We start from the raw sequence: 23,002 nt of genomic DNA, 5'->3' as shown, positions 1-23,002 counted from the left end.
CCCCTGTGCTTTATCCTCCCATCAACTTCTATTTACATCTCTATTGTACTGACTTAAAATTACCTTACCTCTTTTGCTCCTGATTCTCTCAGTAGTTTTATTATGGGTGAAATGGTATTGCCCCTCACAATTGAATCATCAATGATAACAACTCGTTTTCCTTTAAAATTATCAGACAGAACACCAAACTTCTTTGCAACACCAAGCTGCCGTAACCTCATATTTGGCTGGATAAACGTTCTCCCTACATATCGATTTTTACAGAGTACTTCAACATATGGTAGTCCACACTGCAAACAGGAGATAGTTAAACAGAATTAATATATAAGACTTGTTATTCTCAGTTACTGTTTTTTTAAAGCAATCTTAGGACTTAGTATGACTTCACAGTAACCAAAAAACATTTAAATACCTTAACATAAAGGAATAATGACAGAAAAAACAAGGCAGATGACTCAACAGGAGTACCTTGCATATAGAAGATATAAAGCTTTATCAATACACAACTCTATCAGCCCATATCATCATAGTCCATTACAAAAAGAGATATGTGTAAACATGCTTGGGGGGAAAAAAAAGTAACATATACCTTTTGAGCATAACCAAGAGCTGCTGGGGTTGCAGACTCTGGAACAGTGCTGACCAGGTCTGCTTCCACGGGTGCTTCAATAGCAAGCTGCTGTCCACATCTTCTCCGGACTGAATACACCATCTGACCTAAGAACAAGAAGTGTTTTTCTTGGTATGCATAATTCAGATTTCCTGTTGGTTTGCTGTACAAATTTCTGTGGCAAGTTGCAGGCATAGAGGTTAGAAAAGCTCCAGAACTGATAAGCAATCACTTGCATAAGGTCATTTTTATTTCCTTCTATACTGTCATATTCCAGCATTTCACATTTGTATCACTACACAGAGAATTCAGCTCCAGTTTGCTCCTCCTGATGAGTTTTATCTCAAAAGTTTTGCCAACCCATTCTATCCCAGCTGTGCTCGGCAAGCTTACATTCAGTGGTACTCTACTATGATCGCAGATAATTTCCACATGTGCTCCAGGATAACATCTCCCACTATTTAGGGAAGAGCTCTGTATGTTACATTTTCGTACCTTCAAATATACTGTCTGGTCTTGCAAAATAAACATATTCAAAGATGCAGAATGCCGATGGATCTCCTTCAGGTCTTCGTACAACATCCAGTGTCTGGACATCGTGTCTGGATATTTTCACAATCTCTCCAGGAAGGACCTCACGATAGTACCTTGAAAAAGAAATACACAGCAGTTAGAAATGTCCTGAATGTGGATGATAGTTTTGAAGTATAAATAAGACTCAACTGACAGGAAAAAATGCTTTTGAACATCCTAACATGACAATTTGCTTTTATCTTATATAATTCTTCTTTTACAATCATCTGTTTGAGAAAATAAACTGCTAAAAACCAGGACTGGCAAAAAAAAATCCTCCACAACAAACTAATCCTTGATGTCTTTCATGTTGTTACAAATTATGATATTTGGCGATTTGATATTTAATGTTTAATCACTGCCTGAGGAGACCTTTCAGATAAAGTGAGAATCAGGGCACTTACTCTGCACCTATGGACAGAAAGCTACAGGATTCAGAGGAGACAACCCATCCTTCTGTTTCAGTGTTATCTTTTCCTGAAATGAAAGATATCAGTTAGAGTCCCCAGTTCTTGCAACTATCACCACCCACAACTGCATTTCTGCTGCAGATCTGGCTTGCTATGGTTTAGGTTGCCAAGTGTGCAGTTAAAGACCACTGTAATTTTTAAGTAAAAGGTAAAGCATTCCACCATTTCTGTAATATTATTTTTAAAAAATCCCAATCAAATCCACAACATAAACATCCTAAACCTGTTCTAGGCAGAAGTGGAAGTAACAGCATCATATTCACAGTTCATGAAGAGAGACAGTTCAGGTATTTCAAACTTTTCCAATTCTAGTTCAGTAAATTTAGATATACATACTTACTTTTGTTCACACAAGAAACTCTTTACTTTTCCTATGCATTGACAGATACATGCTTTTGAACACAATGGATCCTGGACTGAATTCCAATAAGGAGAGTTTTGAGAGGCAGCCACAGGAAAGATCAAATTGTGCTATGTAGGGTAGGAATGTCTGTATGCTTTAAAAAATCTTAGTAATTTTTCTTGTGGTTAAAATTACCCAGTTTTGTGAAGATATGGAAGCATTTACTACTTAGTCATTGAATTATTTTGGTTTTAAACAAATTAAGATATTTTAATCTCATTTAAGAGAAAATGTCAATTTGCAAGCTAAACAGGAACACAAGGAATTTTTCCCATAAACTGATTGTATAGTGTTCCATTACTGTATTACATGTGGCTGGGTGATTGGAATTCAGAAATACACTGTGAGCAATTTGGCACTTTTTGCCGACTTTACTATAGGAGAAAGAAAGAAACCAGGCTTGTTTCTGGACTGGATATAATCCTGAGCAACTGGCTTTAGGTGGACCTGTCTGAACAGGGGATTTGGGCCAATGACCTTCAGAGCCCCCTTCCAACCTCAACCCTGCTGTTCATCCCTGCTTTCCTGTTTAAGCGATGAGACCTTAATTAAATTTTCACAAATATTGTATTACAGCCAGGCTGCCTAACTGTGGCAGTCACCAGGCCACTAGGATTCCCTTTATCTGGGAACAGAATTTTGCAAACTTTCTACAAATTATTTTTTCCTTGCCAATTTTTTGATTTCTCAAAACTGACTTTTGCATCACATATTCCTACCTACACCTCAGTAAGTATAGCTTTAATTACTTATATCAGTGATTTCACACACAAACTATGTATATGCATATGGATTACCTTTTCCATTCAGGTCCCCTACTGGAATAAGGCGACCAATGCAGAGCGGGCGATTCCCATATGGATCACGTACTGCATAGATTATGTCTTTATGCATAATTAGCAATGAATATGAAGTTGGAGTTTCCTTCATTAAGTTTTTTATTCTGGAATGAGACATAGGTGAATATAACCTTGTGTCATGTGCATTTACAGCTGCATATCATGCCGAGATCAAATTGCTGTTCTTGATTCTGAAACCCATTCTCCTCACCTTGCTACCCAGTCGGCTGTGTCATCATTTTCTAGAGGAGGTGTGAAAGCCAGCAGCTGGGTGATCAGTTCACTGTCAGAACTGGTCGACAGTCCTACACCATGCCGCATAAGCTTTTAAGACACAAACCAAAAGTGTTACCAGCATCAAAAAAAACATCTCACATAACACTGCTCAGATGTTAATCTAACAACACCTTTGTGCGATGAACAGATATTTTGAAAAGTACCAGTGCTTGAGTTGATCCTGTCATAATAATGGCAAGTTTCTTCCAACAAACCAACTATGTAAAACTAGGTAGTACAATCATCTACACTAAATTTTTCCCTTTTCATCTCATTCCTTTGCTCCACATGCAACCAAAACTAATGCCACCAATATTCAGGGCACAAATTCATGTTTGGGGCATTTAATTAGCTTTGTGCATGCTCTGGGAAGAGAGGTAAAATACGAATATATGAAATTGCCTATAGCAGATCCAGAAAGAAATATCAAGGTAGAATCTGCAGCACAGGATTTTTTCCCCCAAAAAGATCTATTTTGATTAGGGTACTCCTTCCTTACCCCAAACAGTTTGATATTAAGGAAAAGTCACAGCAACCTTATTGCTCACTGATGCCTCACACTCATAAAGAAATGATGCCAGAACCTCCCAAAGGAGGTACTAACCTTCCTCCTGAGCAGTGCAGCATTTGTTAGCTCCCCATTGTGTGCCACAGCAATCTTCCCATGAAGAGTCTCTACGACAAAAGGCTGGCAGTTCTGCAGCTCAGAAATTCCTGAGGTGGAGTACCTTGTATGCCCAATACCAAGGTTTGAAGGGTACAGCTTCTTCAGGCTGTCTGCATTGAAGACATGATTTATAAGACCCATTCCCTTTGGGAGAAAAAGAAAAAAAGGTTCTGTTTGGTTTTATTTTCCTGTTAACTTTCTCATTTCTTCTTCTTCTTTGGTTTTGGTGCAGTATTAATGGAACTTTAAGAGAAAGGCAAATAACCTGGAAGACATGGGAAAGAAAGAAGCTGAGTAGGTGTCACAGTGGTATATCAGATCCCATTAATCCTGTTTTTAAATAAAGCAATGTACATTTTTGTGCTGAGGATTTTCCTGGAACAGTCTATTCCCTGACTAAAAATACATCTTCTGAAAAACACTGCCAAACTGTTGTGTTGCTTAAAAACACCAGAAAAAAGACTGCCAGAAGATAGGAAAGGAAGGAAAAAAGTTGCATGAAGGAAGTTCTAGGCAGAGAATATCTTTTACAATTTAGTGGTATATTGGATTTACTTTTAAAGCGGGTCATGGTAATGTTTATTAGATTCCACTGTCATTCTTGACAATGTCAGAAGTAAAGGTTTTTTCCAAGAGGTTTTATTGTTTACTTTCAATTTTTATATAGCCAAGTATATCTAAAGCAGAAATACATCAAAACCTTTAGTCAGACATCAGGACAGGAGCTTCTTTTGGCAACAAGCCAAAAGCGAGCACTGCATGGAGACAATTTAGCTGCACGAATAGTCTGAAAGGCTGCACTGAGAGTACAAATTAAGTCTGGATTCCAGGCCCTTCTATAATAAACTCCTGGTTCTGCCACTGCCTGTGGAAAATATTTACATCCTTCTATGCCTGGTTTGACTATCAGGCATGGTAATTGTTGTATACATGACGGGTAACACTCCTCTAGGACCTTCAAAGATACACAGGAGAGGTCTGAAGCTCCGACTGTCTCATAACCTGTGCTGCAGATGCAACAACAAGAGTGAGATGGAACAGAAAGAAAGGAATTTGGCTGAGCTGTTTTCAGAGCTCAACCAAAAAAGAAGGCTCAACTTTAGGGTATTTTCTGCTGTAACTGCTGTAGAGTCAGAATACCAAGAGGCTGTGGTTGTGTATGTTGTTTTAGGATATTTATTATCATGTTAAAAAGTTACTGCCTCAATCTTGTATGGGTTTGCTTTAATTGTCAGCAAACTTTATCCCAAATCAATTATCATCTGTGGTCTCACAGGTGACATAAAGGTGGTCTAAAGCTGTGTGCTCATATATGTACAGAAATGCAATCATGCACTCTTATTTTATTTAGGCCAACTTTAGCCTGACAGATCTGCCGGTTCACAGGTTAATGGATGTGGCAAAGTTAAGTATTGCAGTAACTTACACAATTTGGTTACATAAGTACATAATCTTTTAATTGCAGTTTCAAATACTCCTCTGAAATAGACTGCACTGGTGTGGGATAGCAAATGTGAATTACACTAGTATAAAAAAATACCAATGACAATCTTACGTCTGTATTATACAAGCCCTTATACATGCCAGAACACAATAATGGTTTGATAAGTTGCTACTTTAATATATTATTCTGCATGTCCAAGTGTGAAACAGTCAGTCTTTCCCTTACTGGCATTACTATATTTATACAAGAGATTTATGTTTTTCCCCGAGCTGAAACATCTATGACAATATTGTTTTGTTGTATGAGTCTAGCTGAAAGGCTTCAACACACAAATCTGTATGAGTCTTTCTGGGAGATTTTAAAACAAAGGATTAATAGCCTTTGTCACGGGCTATTAATCCACAGTCAAAGGCTGACCACAATCAGAAGGAAACACGTATCTATAGCTTAGATGGTCCAGTTCATACTCTAATACAGGTATTGCCTTAAACCGTTGACAAAGGTGAGTAAATTGATGCAATGAGAAGCTTTCTGCATTCTGTTTGCTATGAAGAAGAGTCAAGTGGGTTTGGAGAACAAACAGGTACAGTAGCATCTTAACTGCTGATATTTTTATGTACTAGTTTACAAGTCAGAGTCCTAAATATGCTTTCACCAGTGTAAGAGACACAAATGTTTGTTATGTTAGCACCACTTCCAGGATTAACTAGGTCATATAAACTGGACTACACAGGCTCTTTAATACACTGTGGTTATTACAGTTTTTAAAAGTGTTGTAGTTGAGAAATACATTTCAAGGATAAAAGAAACTATCACATGCTCTGCAACTCTTAAAATATCAAAGCTGATATGATGAGATAGTCAATTAAATTCTTAGCATGACAGCTAAGTATTGTAGCTCAGTAACGTGGAGATATTGCAAATTATTATATCACCTGGTGGAAGTTCATTCTGAGAAGCACTTTTTCACTTACTGGGATTTCTAGAGCAGCCCGCTTTACAGGAAACTGAAATTCCTGTAAACCTGAAGGAAAACCGAAACTGAAGCAGGAGCGGGAATGAAGAACAGATAACATGCTGCTAAAATTGAGAGAAGGTGCATTTAAAAGTGCGTGCGCGTGTGCGTGTATGTGTGTGTGCGTGTATGTGTGTGTGTGTGTGTGTGAATCAGGCTGTAAATAACAGATAGGAGGGGGGAAGTGCCTTAAGAGGGGACAAACATGATGCTTGAGAGAAAAGGTTTTATATGAGGCACTGAGCAGTCATGCATAGATACATATGCTGCTGCAGCAGAGTGGTTCTTAGTCTTGGACTGATTTGAACAGCTTAATTAATCTTCCTCTGAGAACTCTGAATGCTTTCTGATTGTGGTCAGAGGACATACAACAAGAAGTGCCCCATGTTTTTTTTGCTGATGTATTTTTATTTCATTATCCCATGGTTTTTTTGCTGATGTATTTTTATTTCCAATCCTCTCCTTTTCCGGGATGGAATAGGCTGGTGATTTTTTTTTTCCTGATCACTATTTTATATGGAATGAACAGAAATATCCCCAGAGCATACAGGTATTCTCTTGACATAATACTTTAGAGGCTGTGGTCATTTTGTGTCTTGTAACATACCCTGGAATTCCCTCGGCTTGAGAAAGATTGTGTGACCTTCTCAGGCCTCCATTAAGTCTTATATTCTGTTTATCTTTACCTATGGGTAAAGTAGTTGCCACTTCTTGAGTCTTGCTAACATAAGATTTAGTCATCCCTTTCCTTGTGCATAACCTTTAACTGCATTTCTTTTCTCTTGAGATCAAGTTGCATCAATGCTCTTCTAAATCTGCAGAGTTAACACCTGAGATGCAGAGTGACTTTGGTAAGTAGTTTTTGTGACATCAATAGCATGATCTGGATAACTTCTGTGTGTCTGCCACTGTATGTGGCACAGATATACCCAGCAGGACAATGGTGGCATGTTTGTTTTAAGCATACACTCAAGACAGAAATTACACAAGTAACAAAATTAGATACTCTCACTGACAAAACCAAAACAATCCATCAAAACATGTTACTTTTTCTTTAATTATACTGTTTCTTAGCAGAAACAAACTTTCACGCATCTCCATTAAGAATGCACAAAACATTCATTTGGATTTTACCTTGTGCACTTTGAATGCCTGGGATGACTCTCCATCACTAGTCACAATTCCAGCACTCTCCTGGCCCCTGAAAACAAAATAAAATTAACATAAAGCACTGAAATGCTTAAAATATGAAATACTTTAACATACAATGGGGATTGATTTTGTCATGAAATTTTAATGCAGGCTTATTTGTTGCCCTATTTTGCAGATGTGTAATTGCAACTGATTTGTTGCCCATGTTATGCTTTGTTTCAAAACAGTCACATAAGGTTTCTGCCTAAGCCCACTGAATTCAGTGGGAATCTTTCCACTAATAAGCACTGGCTGCAGTCCTATTTCAGTGAGGGCATAAAATAAAAACAGATGCTTGATCTGAAAAGCCATTTTCAAAGGGATAGTGGTCTAGCCAACAGTAGTAGGCTCTATAGTGCTATTGTATTTCTGCTTTGGGTTGGGATATGTTATTAAAAACGGATGGTTTTGCTTACGGGAATGGATTATCTTTTCCACTGATCACCTATGCAGAAGCTTTTGCATTTTTGCACTTCAGCAGACAAGCTAGCTTTTACACCTGGAAAAGCTACACAGACCCTCTGATAAAAGCATTTGACTGCATAAATTTAATGTTGGGCATCTCCACTTCTCAAGTAAAACAAGTCTCAGGTACAAGCGTCACTGCAAATGGAAATACTTCTCTTACAGCACATCAGCCTCAGGCTGGCAGTTGTGCTTTGTTGAGCAGAAGAGCTGATTCAGCTGAAATAAGGGAGTTTTCCCTATTTTACTGCCTGTCCTCACCAGCCCTTCTCCACACTGGGTCCCCTGAGTGCACTTCAGGTGTCCTGACGCTGTCCTGCCGAAGGCAGGCAGAACTCTGTGCAACTGCCCACGATTTGGAATTTAGTCCTTATCCATTGAAAAGGTTTATCTTTGCAGGATGGATTTTTTTTGTGGGTAACAGTTCAGGCTGCTCCATCTCCCTTTAAAAGGCTTCCTGAATAAGGTGGGGTGTTACCTCTAATAAAACCCCTGCTGTGTACCTGCTGTGTCTGTAATACTCATCAGAACTTTGGTGGACTACTGAGCTCCCATCCACTCTCATATATAATGTCTCAAAAGGAAAGATGTTTTGCTTAAAAAAGGAAAGACCTGAAATATTTTTAGAATATTATCCCAAGATCCTATTTTAGTTTAACGCAGTTGAAGTCACTGGAATTATTTACTATAAGCAACTATAAAATTGGCCACAAAAATCTACAGAATGGATGGATGCTAATCTTCAACTGACCACGCTCATTATCAATTTTCTCCAGTTCCTAAAATCCATTTATTTGTTACTAGTCCCAGTTGTATGTAAAGCAAACATTTTAAAGAACATTTGCTTAGAGAAAGCAAAACAAACCAGAATTCACACATATATGAAGAAATTTACCCTGTTAGTGACACAAATCTTCAAAGAAAAAAATCAGAGATGAGGACATTCTTAAAGCCATTTACTTTAACTCAGGAAGATGTCCTATCTATAAACACAAAGACTGGTGGTAAAACTTAAGGGTTGATACACTGCATTCAGCAACTTGTAGTCACAATGCTAATATTACAGGCAATTTTAATACTGTCATAGTCCCTTTAAATATTAACGAAATCAATAGGGAGGAAGAGGGAAGCAGACACCCCAAGGAAAGCCCTGGTCAAGGTGCTGGGTTACACCTTACATGTCGCACTAACAAAAGACATGGGAGCTCAGTGTCATTACCACAAACCTTCCATCACTTTACTAGTTGAGCCATACTTTTAAGTATACCGGTTTTTATTAAAACACCACTAATATAAGTTAGAAACCATGTATATATGGCCATCAGCTCAAAAGCAAATAGTGCATGGAGATGTGAAGATGTAAGGCAGGGTGCTCCTGACGTGCCACTTGTTTGGGGGAAGCCTCAGCACCGCGGGCATGTCCCCACGGGAGCAGGAGATGCTCTGCACCCACCCGGCAAAGGGCAGGCCAGAAGAGTGTGTGTGGGGGTGGCTGGATGTCATGTTGCTTTGTTTTTGTTTGTTTTTTTTTTAAGGAACGAAACAGTATGGCTCTTTTTTTTGCCTCTCTCCTCACACCCCGGTGCTCCCACTGACGCCCTCGTCCCCAAGAAGGGTTAAAGCAGCCCCGGCCCGGCCCGGCTGAGGTCTCCCCTCCCCATCGCCGGAGCCTCTTCCCTCGCCGGCCCCGAGCCTGCTTATTTGGCAGTGTCTCAAGTTACTCCCCTCTGGCAGCTTGAGCCAGTAAAACCAGATCCTTTCATCTCGGCGGAGCTTACTGACAACCAGCCGTCTGGTTTCCTAGGAAACAAAATCTTGGCTAGAAATAGTGAATCATTTCCAGGTCACTTTCAACATGGAGAGTGGAGCCGGGAAGCATTGGACTGAGGAGGAGGTTAAAGCCTTGTTAAGCGTCTGGTCAGAAAAAAATATCAGAAAGCAACTGCACGGCACCCTGAGGAATAAAGGAATATTTATCTACATTGCTAAAAGGTTACAGGAGTTGGGAGTGTGCAGGGACTGGAAACAGTGCCGTGCAAAGTACAAAAACCTGAAGTACGAATACAGAACGGTTAAATATGCCCACAACTCTGGGGATGTCACTAAAACCATGAAGTTTTTCCATGATCTGGATGCCATATTGCGATATGAGCCTGTCACACAATTAGCAGCAGAAGAGAACGGCAGGTGTTCTGCGACTGAGACGCAGCTGAACACAAGCCCCACAACAGACAGCGCGCAAGGTAAACAACCTGTTTTTGCTTCTATTTTTTCCTCTCTTTGCTTAAAAACCAAAGGGAACAAAACCGAAGCCCGACTTCACTGGCGCTGGAGCTGAGGCTGCGCAGCCCCAGCAGCGCTGTTAGAAGTGACTGGATGCACTCCTCGCGCAGGGGAATAAAATGTTAGCACCCACCAGTGTCGAAGTCTGTAAATACAGCGTAATTCCAGCAAAATTATGCTAACTGCCTGTATTGCAGCTTCTGTGAGTACTCGCTGGTGTCCAGGCTCGTGCACTGGGTTGAAACGCTGAAGTAAAAAGAGCTGTTTTCTTTCCCTTTGCCGTTCACTTGCAGTACTTTGGAAGCAGGTTTTTACAGTTCAGGTGTAAATGTACAGATAAAAGGTTAAAACTGTCATGGTGTTTAAAAAAATCATTATTTGTAATACAGGTGAAATTTAGGATTTTTATTCTTATTTCTCTGTAACTTAATATTTAGGTATGAAAACTCAAGGTAAGTCAAATTATTTTGTAAGCAGTTTTACTTAAATATTGGAGAAACAGATGCTTAATAACGTCTCATTAAAAACTGTGATTTAGCAATGAAAGTAAAAAACATCATATTTGTCAGACTATTTTGAGGCAGACCAAATGAATGCAACTGCTTTTATTCTGAAGGGGGTTTCACTAAATTATTTGCATCTCTTGTTTTATTCAACCTTCTCTACATATACATTTAAGCTCTGCTTAACATTTTATTAGGGTCAATCTGCTATTTGACATCACTCAGGTCTCCTTGTCACATCCTAAATGCCACTGAAGCATAAGTCCTGATGATAAAGTACCAAAATAAGATGACAAAAAAGAGAAATTAACAGCTTAGCTGTTTGTTCCCACGGTATGTGGCAATTTACATTAAGATTGTGAATCTTTTTTAAGAAAACAAAAAACTAAACATTAGTGTCAGGGGAAATTGTCAAAGGCATAGAGAGAAGCTGGACATCTAGCCTGTCCTGGTACCCTTTCATGTCTCCCTTCACAATGCTTTACAGATTTGAGGAAAAGAAATTGCCATTTTTCTTGTCATTGTTTACCTTAACAAAAAGCTTGACCTTAATTTGTCATCACCAGCAGAAAGCCTCGAATCTGTCAAAATCACTTCAAATTAAAATGGCAATTTTATAATATTTTAACGTGCTCTCTGCAATGTATATTGCAATCAATTTTTTATTTTTAAACGTGCATAACTGAGGCTAATACAAGGCTATTACACTTCGAGGACTACACAAAACTAAGACAGTGTCCTTCATCTGAGGATCAGCCATTAGATTATCCTCTGTGTTTTATTGTAGTTGGCACCTGGTAATTCTAATTCTTATCTGCCTTAGACCTCTAGCAAATTTAAATCAGCAAAAGTTAATTTAAGTTGTGAATCATAAAGTACAATATATATTAAAAAAATTACCTCTGGGTGAGACACGCCTCATTTTGAAGCATTAGGACAGTCTGGTTTTAAAGATTATATAATTAAATATATCCCTTAAACGCACAAGCATTTCTGTTACTCCCTCCAAAAAAAAAAAAACAACAAACAACTTTTACGGATAGACAAAAATGAAATGCAACTAACTGTAATACTTGAAACACTAATGGCAAAAATCAAAATGGAAAGATTTTCACAACAACTACAATTCAGCCACAAAGAAAACACACTAAGCTAGAAATGCGTCCTGCAATTATGCAGAATGTGAGCACACATCCATAACAAGGGGCAGAGGGAACTGTGAGATCACTAACTTTCTCATTTAAGAATATAAGTCAAATAACTAACACTGTACTGGAGACTCAGCCCCACTCCACCTGCCTGCCTGGCCTAGTAGGGGCCCAGTGCCCTGCCCTTTGAGGGGCACTTTTAGGGCTAAAATGGCATCGATGGCTCGGCAGCTGATGCTCTCAAGTTCTGTTGTGGGGGCAGATCTGATGGTGTTGCTCCCTCAGAAGAAAAGGCAAATCCCTGCACAGGCGAAGGCAGCCCACTGCCACTGCCCCAGTATGGAATGCATGTCCCCTCCTGGGCTTCTCCCTTTCAATCACAGAGTGTAATGGGAGAGGAGAAAAAAACGGTCCTTCCTCTCTTTTGAAAGAGGCAGAGACATCTTATTTTGACATGGCTGGAGGGATTCAAGGATGTCTAGGCTTGTGACTTGGGTAGCAAGAACAAAATGCCATCAACAAACTAAAACCTGTGATAAATAATACTTGTTCACCTTGCACATCTTATTTTATTTGAAGAACTTGGTTGCAATAATAACTTGTTTTGTTAAAAAGCATGACAAGGAACTGGGCAGGCTCCTAAAGAAATCACTGTATATTTACCATTCTGCTTAGCCACAGTCTCAATATTCATACACATCCTTAATGTAAAGATACATAGCACGTCTTTGCATTATCTCAGCTACTGGGAGATTACTGGGGAGGACGAAGAAGGGGAAGGAAGGAAGGAAAAAAAAGAGACTACTTTTTTTTAATAGGACTGAGTGGTATTTCTATAGTGTTTCCCTGAGGTTTGGTTTTTTCCTTATCTGGTAAAATCAGTTTTCTTTTGAAAGTATAGTTGAAGAAATTATTACTGAAAATCTCAATCAAATCTCAGAGGAGCGTCTTCAGACAAACTTGGTAGCAACATACAGCTTGTTCATGAAAAGATGACACTTTATACATAAGCACATGCAGAAGTGCAAGCACAGATGTTCGTGTTGCCCTCACAAAAGATGTTTTCAGAGGCAGAGTTGTAGCTTAAATAATCATTAAAAAAGACATAAGTAAACATGTTCACTTCTCTTAAAATGTAGTTTGTGTATTATTCCAGTAATCAACAACCAAGAAAATCCATGTAGAGTGATGGCGCACTGTGAAAAATGGTATCGTTCCTTAGAATTCAAATGAACGACCTTCCTATTTTGTTAACCAGTTTGATTGTTTCAAGTTAAACCAAGTATTAATAAATCAGTACATTATCTACAGAAAAAGTAAACCTCATGTAATAATTAATGTTTCTTATTCTCTTTTATATTTCTTTCTTTATGTTTAAATACTAAGGCACTGGTCACCTTGCTTGACCTTCAGTTTACCTCAGCAAATGCAAAAAGATTATCAAGTCTGAGCAGAAATGCATCATAATAACAGTATTATCATGCAGAAAGATCCTGCAGAAATGCTGACTTGAAAGTGCCACTCATACATAGTTTTCCATGTCTGGACTTTAAACATGTCACTGACAAGTATTTTATATAGTTTTTTTAAAATTAGTGTGCAGTACTCATATTGAGTAACTTTTTTGCTCTTCAAATACTTTTATTTTTTCCCTATCAAAGATACTAATATCTTTTTGTGGTAACTGTTCTTATTTACTTAAAATAAAAAGTTGTTTCTCTCTTAATATGACAGTGTAATTAAAGTTGCTCATGCTAGTGCCGATGGCACACTCAGCAGGCTTCCAACAGAGAATTTGTTTCTCTTTCCCTAGTTTGCTTTGCTGCTCCTAAGCAGCTAAAACGCCAGTCCTGTCGCTGGAGGTGGAGGCATGAGCAGCAGCTCCTGCCAGAGAAGCCAAGTGGACAGCTGGGAGCAGTCAAAGATCAGGCCACTGCATCTATGAGTCATTGTGAGCCTTGCTGAAAGTCAGGAGGATTTAGGATAATGTTTTCAAATGCAGTTTTCAGTTTCACCTACGTCAGGAATACAAGGTGGCATCCTAACCACGCCTCATTACTGTTCCCTGTGACGCACTACCGCAGAGCCCTGGAGCAGGCAGAGCCCTGGAGCAGGCAGAGCCCTGGAGCAGGCAGCTTTGATCTGTGTGCCCTGCCTGGCTGGAGCTCGCAGTAGCTCAGCTCTCTGTACAGTGCACCAACATTTCAAACCTCCTGTCAAAATGGTACGCTGAATACAGCGTATTATCACTGGCCAACTAAAAAGTCTGTCCTCTGTGAAAACTAAGCTGGTTCAGAACCTGACTTACATATATCCTGCTTTCTAAACTTACATAGCAATTGCTATAGTGTTGCTTTTTAAACACATGTAGAAATGCTATGCTTGAAAAAGCTAGACTGAATCCTGTCAGCTCCAAATACGTCTGTTCTCAAGTCACAATATATACTTTCACAGTCTCTCTATGCTGTTAATGAATTTCATATATTTCCAGAACTCCTTCCAGAACATTCATGTTTTCTTCAAACTCTGAAGAAAAATGAATTTTTTTTTTATTATATAAATGGATTTGTGGTTATCTGAATCCATGCGCAATGTCTGCCTTTATGTCTCTTAGTTTACATGATCTACTTTCAAACTATACATTTAATGTGCTATCTACCCTGAACACTGAGTCAGAAGAGCATATCAGTCACTAGAATCAAGTCAGTTTCTACAAGAATTTTAAAAAGCATTTCAAACAGGCTTCATAAGCAAGATATAAAATCATTTACCTCCTGTAAGTCATGTCCTCTTATGGGGACAGGCAAAATTAATTTTAAATTTAATTTAACTGCAAGTGAAGAGATTATCAAGATCATCTCATTGTGTACAGACATTTTAACTTAAACTAATTTAAGCTAATTTAGTCCATATCTATTTTTCACCTAAAAACTCTTTCCTTCCCAGGTGAACTATCAGTTTCTTTAGAAGATGATGAAGACTCTCCAGGAGATCCACTACTCTTTATGTCTCATGTCAGACCAGTTCAACTAGGTATAGTATGATGGTGCAGAGAAATCAAAAACTAAAAGGCAGCATGGGTTGTCAGAGCACTTTCTGATAGCTTGAATATGCTGTCGTTCTGTTCTGATCAACACAGCTTTAATACAGACACAGTCTCGCACCATCTTCTTCTCAGTGTTAGCACTCAGCAGCCTCGTGCATCACTAGACACTGACCACTGTACTTGGTGTAACACCTGCATGACCACCATTACCATCCAAAACACATCCCATGCTACAGCTTAATCATATTAACTGCATTAACCACATTAATTTTGTTAAATGCTACTGGAAAGTAAGCCAAATGCTAGTGTGGATACCCATATCAACTTGTGGCTTTTCCTTAGCATATCTTCTTAAAGCACAGATGCTTAAAGCAGCATGAGCAAGTGGCCTGAGCCAGGAGAATGATGCAGAGCAATCCAGATTTGCAGTGGTCTCCAATGCAACTGCAAAGTGGTCTCTCCATGGAAGGGGTGGTCAGCAGTGCTCTAGTCCAACCAGCCACAGAATAACTTATTCAGAAAATGTACTACTCTAGTAGTTTTGCTCAGGAAAGTCATTACAGAGTGAAGGCACAAACCTGGCAAGACAGAAGGAGGAAGAGGATCCTAGGTGTGAGCCCCTTCAAGGGATGGCTGAAGGGAATGGAGAAACCGAAATACATTTTAGGCAGATTTAGGCAACTGACGAGCTGATTCTTTACCTGGATGAACAGCAGCACTGTCCTGAATTTCCTACATGCTTTTTCCATTTTTCATATACCTTGTATGCCTTCGCATACATTACAGTCCAGTTACAACAACTTTCATTACAGCACCTCCACAGTGCTGTATTCAGGAAAAAAACAAGGCCCTGGCTAAGCCTATAGCACTTATATTACACACTGCACCCCTCTTGCCTGGCATAAAAAGAAATTAAGGAAGAGACCAGAATCTCACATGGAATTTATGCACACATAAAATACTTCATGCACATAAACAAAACTTTTCTTGCAGAAAGTATCTGAATTAAATTTTACAGGAATATGTTTGTAAATATTCCTGTGTTTCTCAGTGCTCAACATATTGCCAAGCAGAAAAGTTCAGTTCTGAGGAAGCTGCTTTCTACAAAACTTCAGTTGCATGGGCTCTCAATCTCATGTATGTACTAGTACTAAAATTCCTTCCCCTAGTACCTCTTTTAGTCTTTAGGTTTCAGGCACTATTTTAGACATCACTGAAAGAAAAATGTTGAGCCCTTTGTCTCTATATTGTTTAATATTTTGGTTTTATTTCAGCAGATTTCTCTGGTTTGAGGAAGCTTAGAAAAAAATTAAATATGGCATAAATGCGTCTTTCAGATAAAGTAATAATATATATCCTAACAATTTGCTTTAAAAACAAATTAGAACGAAAATACATTTAAGACATAAGAAAAACCTTCCCACTGACTATAACAACTTTGTTTCAAAGCGGTGCTTGTAGGAAGGATATCTTGAGTTACGATGTTTTTTAAAGTATATGAGGAACAAACACACCCACCATTTTCTACTCTGCATATGAATGAGCAATATATTGAGTCACCAGAACTCATGTGAACCAATATCCACAACTGAAAGTGAGCTCAGGTGGAAATGAACTGAGAAATACTGGCCTCCATGAAGACTAAAGAAACCTTACTCCTCCCAGATTGCCCCATGCTTTATGGCTTTAACTGGGAAGTGGAGGGAGCACCTCCTGTGTTCTTCCTCTCTTCCTCCCATAGGCCTTTCCTCTCTGGCCTATCTGACGTTGGCAGTTATCAGCTGTGGCAATTCCTATGGTTTCATTCACCTGTAAATCAGCATTTTCTTTCACTCCCTCAGGAAAAAATGAAGAAAACATAATTGATGCATGACCTGAAAATTACCCTCCTCAACTGCTTATCAGTGAGCTGTCTGTTGCAGAGTCCTGATTAACACAGGACTATCAGGGAAAAAAAATGATACCTGTTAGTACAGTTTATTCACAACTAGAACAAATTATGGAGACTAGCAAAGAATGGCACTATCTAGGACAAGTTAGTCCCCAGATAGGTTATTATGCGCAAGTATGATCCACTGAAGCTCTGTGCACAAACAAAGGTCAGGTACTTCTGCCATCACACAAAGCTCTGTGACTATGAAGTATCCAACCATCATAATCTGGCTTGCCCTTGTAGAATAAGACACTGGTAAAGGCATTTATCACTTCAGTATGACTACAAAAAAATGTCAGTTACAGTGCACTTTCATGTTTGCTCTTTCATGATGATGCCCTGGAATTGGTTTTGGGATTTTTTTTGGTTTGTTCTTTTTTTTTAAATCATTATTTTTGCAAAGATTTGGAAAATGCATGAGGAAGCCACTTTCCAAACTAATTTGATAATCAAAAGGAAGTCTTACAGAAAATTCATAATTAGAAACAAGGGAACATTACAAACCTGAAAGATATCATATTTCAGTGTTTTAAGTTATTGCATGGGTGGCAACCTTTACCTCATAATAATAAAAAATAAAATTGAAGACTGGAGAAAATTAAAACATATCTTAGTTTTGCAGAGAAAGATAATTCAAACTCTAATTTTTACAAAAAAACCCCCACATATTTCTGATTGACCTACTCTGAGAAAGGTGGAGGTCCTGTGCCACGAGAATCGAGTTTGTTATCACACAAATATTCTGGAGCGACTGAAGCAAAAGTCTCCATTCCTCAGCTCCCTGCAACCAGGGTGCTTTGTTACGAGTTAAAGATCAGATTCTTCAGATCCTTACCAAATTTAAATCTCTCCATCTGTGTAAAACCAAAAGTATGGCATGAATGCAGAAAGTAAGTCTTGATGCTAGTGTCAGTGACTGGGGCCTGATTTATTATTGTGCTGATGCAGCACATCCAGTCTTCTCATCAGCACTCTTCTCTCTAATGTCTGAAGGCCAGAACAGCTTATCTGTTGTTCTCAAAATTAAAAGTTTAGTGTATCAAGGCACAGAAGAAAGAAATGTTCCTCTTGGATTAATTAAATGTACATGTCCTATCTGAGTACTGGTCATCAAGAGAAAGCAAAAATTATATCAGAATTAACAAAAATGCTGACAAATTCATAACCAATGGCTTTTAAGGGATTTTAATGGATTTTAATGTTACCTCTGCTCCATCTTTCTCCAGAGAGACAAGTAATGAGGAAACAGCATACTTCATTCTCATTCTCTATCCTTTCCCCACCCCAACCACCCAATGCAGGTAACCCATATCTGTGTCTCTCCCCTACCCCACATAATGCAGGTAATCCAGCATCAGCAGTAGAGGCTTCCAAACCACTGGCTTTTATTCCAACAGTAGCAAATGAAGGAGGAAAACACTGGACTGTTAATGAAGTCAGAGCTTTGATACACATATGGTCAGACAAAAATATCCAGCAACAACTGGAGGGGACAGTGAGAAATAAAAGAATATTTGAGCAGGTTGCTGCCAGACTTCAAAAGTTTGGAATTGACAGGGACTGGAAGCAGTGCAGGACAAAATATAAAAATCTGAAACATGAATACAAGAGTGTAAAAAGTGCCCAAGACTCAGGGAGTACAAGTAAAGGTATGAGATTTTTTAATGAACTGGATGCTATTCTGGGGCACTGCACCATGGAACAAGCGAGCAAATCAGATAATGATGAAAGTGAGAGGCCTCCAGAATGGACAGAAGCAAAATCAGGAAAGGACTCCATTGGTAAGTACTTCAACCATCCATATATAGTTTAAAATTTTTAGTTTTCCAGAACTAGAGAGACCTTAAAAGAACTCAAAAGAAGCAACCAAAAGGATTAATTGATTTGCTGGGGGGGGGGGGAACACTGAATGGGAATTTACTATTTTGTCTAGTAGTTTTGTCTTACATTATAAGGTACTATTCCACATTGAGTGATTGCCCTGCACTTTTTTTAAAAGCACTGAGAGACAAAAGGAGGAAGAAAAGATGAAGACATAGGATAAGTTAAAGTGAGAGAGACAATTCCAGTCAAAATCATGTCAGAAGAAACTGTTTCCAGCTTAGATAAAAGAAATGGATCAGAGAGATGGTCAGACTATGTTACTGGAAAAATTAAGAGATTGAGCAAAACAAATCTGTATTTATAGACATTGGTTAAAAAAACTCCACATTTATACTGTATCTTATGGTCCCAAATATCTCAGTTTTATTAGCCTTTGGAGCAAGACTCCCAAATTAGTGAGAGAACTGTCAAAACAGCGAAAGGAATAGCACCAAGAATGCTGGCAGAACTTGCCTTTGGTTTTGGGTGATTATTTTCAATTAATTTGGTAATGGATGATCAATGCAGAATTAGAGTAAACTGATGGGAGCACACTACCCAGGAGTTAAAATATTTTTGTTGCTATGTACAACCTGAAACATGCTTGGTGTTTAAGAAAGAACTAAATGTTAAACTCTTTACTAGGCAGTAGAGATTCTACACAGGGGCTGATATTATGTTGGCCAAATATAAGACTAGAAGTTAGTAAAGTAATGAAAGAAGAAAAATATAATACAAAGACAGTCTCTTGCTGAAAACTATTGAGAACATTTTGAGGGAAGATTCACTTGTCAGTTGCCATTTCTAGACATTTTGCTAATGCACCTACTTTGCCTGCTGGCATAAAGGGCTTCTGAGGTTGAATGGATTTTTTTATTTGACACAACACAGCTGTTCTTATGTAGTACACAAATGCAGTGCCCTAATTAACTTAGCATTATTTACACAGAAATGCCTGGAGACACAGGTGAAGAGGACTCTGTTAGTAATATATCTGAAGACCTACAGGTTGCAGATATAAAGAAAGTTTCTGATTCAGGTAAACTGAAAAGTCTTCTATTTTATATAAATAACTAAATTTATTAAATTAGGAATTATTTCTGAAAAAAGCCTAGATTGTAATTATGGTAGGAAAATGCACAGACCTAAAAAACTTAAAAGCAAGAGCTAATGTCATAGTGAAAACCATTACATGCTTATGTGCTGCTGAATTTTATAAAAACAGTATAGTAAGTAATCATTTCAAAGACTCATGACCCAAGATGTAAAGAATAAGAGACTACTGGTTTAAGCAAGCTGAGTGCAACGTACTACTGCATTTACTTTTACTTAATCTACGTCCTCTCAAGGATTAGAATTGTTCGGTCTCCAGTGCATGAACTATTACAGCATTCTTTTTCACAATATAATGTGATCAGTATATAATATAATTGTGTAAATGCTCATGTCAGGGGATGAAAACTTCATTTAAGAGTCTCACTACTAGCCCTGAATATGAAGGTCATAAACTCTGCTCTTTACAAAGAAACATTATGGTTTACATCTGAAAGCATAACTTTCAGGGGAAGCAGGAGTTTAACATTCAATTAGAGACACATGAACGTCTCGAAGGCTGACAGACTTGACTCCCCACAATAAAGCACTTCATGATTTCTTTCAGTAGTGTGAGGCAAAATGTGGTCTAAATTAGGCATTAAGGAGTAGTCTTACAGAATGTAAAATGGTCTAACATCAACTTGAAGATTTTAATATCAAATTAAAAATTTTCTGACAGGTGATGTTACTGTAAACACTACTTCAGAGAATCGGGCAGCTCCTCATATAATAAAAGAAACAGCTATGACAAGTAAGTAAAGACATGACTGATCATGAGAAGTAATTTGAGGTATACCAGATGGTAGTATTTTTGTTTTTTTCATTCAAGAGAAATTACATTTATGAATTTAAATTTACTAACCAAAAAAAAAAACTAACTGGCCTTTTACCAGAACACCATGGGCACTTGATGCATTCACTGGAGAAAAACAGGTTGTCATGAAAAGTGCATTGCCTATAGGGACCTCATTTTGAGAGAGACAAAATTTGAAAAAAATCATAAACAGCTCTTTGTGAGATCCAGTTAAGACTACTTGTAAAATGCATCAAATTCCATTCCTCCCCATCAACGAGTAAAATTACTACATACATATGACCATATTACAGACACTGTAATAACAGATTCAGCGCCGCCCCTTACCTGTCACCTGACATAGTTTTCAACTTCCTGCAGTATTTTGTATATTGTAACTTTCTAGACTGCAATTTCCAAACAAGTTATTTAAGATAAAGTTTACTGAACACTTCTAGTAAAATTCTGAGTATGTATTTTTGACACTTTAACATTCCTTTAGGGTAAGAGTAGGTGTTAAGATGTCTATAGCTTACCTTGGTTACCATCTCCCTTCTCAAATATATGTATTTTAACTGCATATTTTGTTTTGGGTAATCATAAATGTCCTGATTTTGTGAGGAAATATTAAAATAGCAAGTATTTCAGAAGTGTCTGTGGCTCAGCCTATCCACTCTAAGGACTACTTTTCAAACTTCTATGGGGGGAAAAAGGGCAAAACTATGCTTCATCAGTAACAGTTTCAGTTTCCAAAATTCCTTCCCTCTTTCCCAAACAATACATACTCAAATACTTTTATCACAGGTGGTAAAGACATCTCAACTTTAATGTTATTAATGGTAACATAATTAGGTATTGCATAAGGCAGAGAAATGATGCACACTTTTTATGTCTAGAATATCATGAAGACCCTTTGTTCTCTCATTGTGGTAGATGCTTTTCCTAGACAGTTCAAATAATTTTGAAGTGAGAAACTGGTAAATAAGGAGATTGTATGTACCTCTATACTCATAAATTTACTTGCTGATAGATAGTGAAAAAGGCAATCAGGCAATGATACTTACATTGGTTCTTTGATATCAGTAATGTCTGACAATCAGTAGCATTTAGGATGTGACTTTATAAGAGCTACTCCATATTTAACACAACTTTTGTAGAAAATGGTTTCTCATCAGGCATGCAATTATTAAATTTATATATTTTTATGCATTTAAAAAAAACCTGTAAAAAACACCATTCTGACATAAAGAAGAATTTAGAAATTCCGTTAACCTCGTATCAGGGGATCTTCCTAAACAGTATATATAGTTAATGTACTCTGCAGCCAGAGTTACACATGCACTTGGCTACACACATAGGAGCTAGCCTGTGCAGACATCTGCTTTCTGGCAATCGTGGTTGTGTAAATGCACAGCAGACACCCGAGCTGACTCGCTGAGTCAGAATCGCCCGTGCTTCTCAGATCTAACAAGTGAATCTGAATTAGGAGACACAGTAACTTTGTAACCACTGCCAATCTTTATAAACAGCCCAATCAGGTTTGCAATACTCTAGAGTAAAGAAAATATTAAGATGGTGTTAGTCAAAAGACAAATACACAAGTTTCAGGAAAGCACCTAGTTATTTCATGTGTCATGGTATTGTTTTTCTCCCCTGCCCACATGTATTTGTTACTCAAAGAGCAGCATATGCCCACCTGACAAGGAAAACACAGAGGTAAATAAATCCTTTCAGTTCCTTGCACAGTCTGTCACTGTTACTGACATGTCGCTGTCAGCACTGCCCAGCTGGGGGAGCAGGAGCACCACAGCAATCCCCAACCCCGCTGGTTTTCAGCTAAAGCTGCCTGGGATGGGACAGGTTAGGACACTGCTGATTGCTCTCTTCTGGTAAAACACACCCCACACTGAATTCATCTGCAAAAAAACCCCTTAGTTATTTTCACTGATGTTTTCTATTTCATGGTATCACTTTAAAGGGGAGTTAATTACAGAAATCTATTCAGAAGAGCCAGTCGTTTCAGTTTGCACAGGTAGTAGTCCATCAATTCAAATTCCATGTACATTCCACATGGGTCAGACTTTGGAGTATGACCACAGACTGCATATAGCTGTTTTGATTAAATCTGAAGTGCCAGGGAATAAGATAAAAACAGGTTTCTAAGGAATGCCAGTAGCCTGATGTTCTTAAAAATATCTAGAGCAAGTATTTCGCTTCAAACAAATTACTTTTTTTAGGATTTTTGGTGCCCCACACACTTACTATATGTCTCTCTCAGAACAAATTTGGAATAAGTCATGACATTGCCAAGATACATTCCTAAGCAAGGGCTTTTTAAAAATCTGTTTTTTGAAGTTAAGATCTTAAGTCAGTCCATACTCAGGT

General features: G+C 38.2%; 2 protein-coding genes across 4 annotated transcripts in view; one reads left to right on the top strand and one right to left on the bottom strand.

Moving 5' to 3' along the window:
• PPAT (phosphoribosyl pyrophosphate amidotransferase) overlaps positions 1 to 23,002 on the bottom strand; it is a 47,995-nt gene that overhangs the window by 4,811 nt on the left and 20,182 nt on the right. For both annotated transcript variants that reach the window (XM_039378564.1, XM_027735906.2), the window contains exons 2-9: positions 7,432 to 7,498; positions 3,776 to 3,982; positions 3,107 to 3,219; positions 2,854 to 2,999; positions 1,588 to 1,660; positions 1,106 to 1,257; positions 590 to 717; positions 69 to 290 (exon numbers count right to left, since the gene is read on the bottom strand). In XM_039378564.1, the coding sequence (XP_039234498.1) occupies positions 69 to 290; positions 590 to 717; positions 1,106 to 1,257; positions 1,588 to 1,660; positions 2,854 to 2,999; positions 3,107 to 3,219; positions 3,776 to 3,979 (1,038 nt within the window). In that variant the 5' untranslated portion in view covers positions 3,980 to 3,982; positions 7,432 to 7,498. The remainder of the gene's footprint in view (positions 1 to 68; positions 291 to 589; positions 718 to 1,105; positions 1,258 to 1,587; positions 1,661 to 2,853; positions 3,000 to 3,106; positions 3,220 to 3,775; positions 3,983 to 7,431; positions 7,499 to 23,002) is intronic.
• LOC113995639 (multifunctional protein ADE2) overlaps positions 9,787 to 23,002 on the top strand; it is a 42,657-nt gene continuing 29,441 nt past the window's right edge. The window contains exons 1-5 of one of the 2 annotated variants that reach the window (XM_027735903.2): positions 9,787 to 10,196; positions 14,834 to 14,920; positions 18,210 to 18,647; positions 19,679 to 19,768; positions 20,504 to 20,575. In XM_027735903.2, the coding sequence (XP_027591704.2) occupies positions 9,809 to 10,196; positions 14,834 to 14,920; positions 18,210 to 18,647; positions 19,679 to 19,768; positions 20,504 to 20,575 (1,075 nt within the window). In that variant the 5' untranslated portion in view covers positions 9,787 to 9,808. The remainder of the gene's footprint in view (positions 10,197 to 14,833; positions 14,921 to 18,209; positions 18,648 to 19,678; positions 19,769 to 20,503; positions 20,576 to 23,002) is intronic. The other variant, XM_039378563.1, reaches the window with a different exon arrangement.

Source organism: Pipra filicauda, unplaced genomic scaffold (assembly GCF_003945595.2).
Source record: "Pipra filicauda isolate LSUMZ 115617 unplaced genomic scaffold, ASM394559v2 scaffold140_size2443280_pilon, whole genome shotgun sequence".
Taxonomy (NCBI): Eukaryota; Metazoa; Chordata; class Aves; order Passeriformes; family Pipridae; genus Pipra; species Pipra filicauda.
This window is presented reverse-complemented; position numbering and strand designations above follow the sequence as displayed.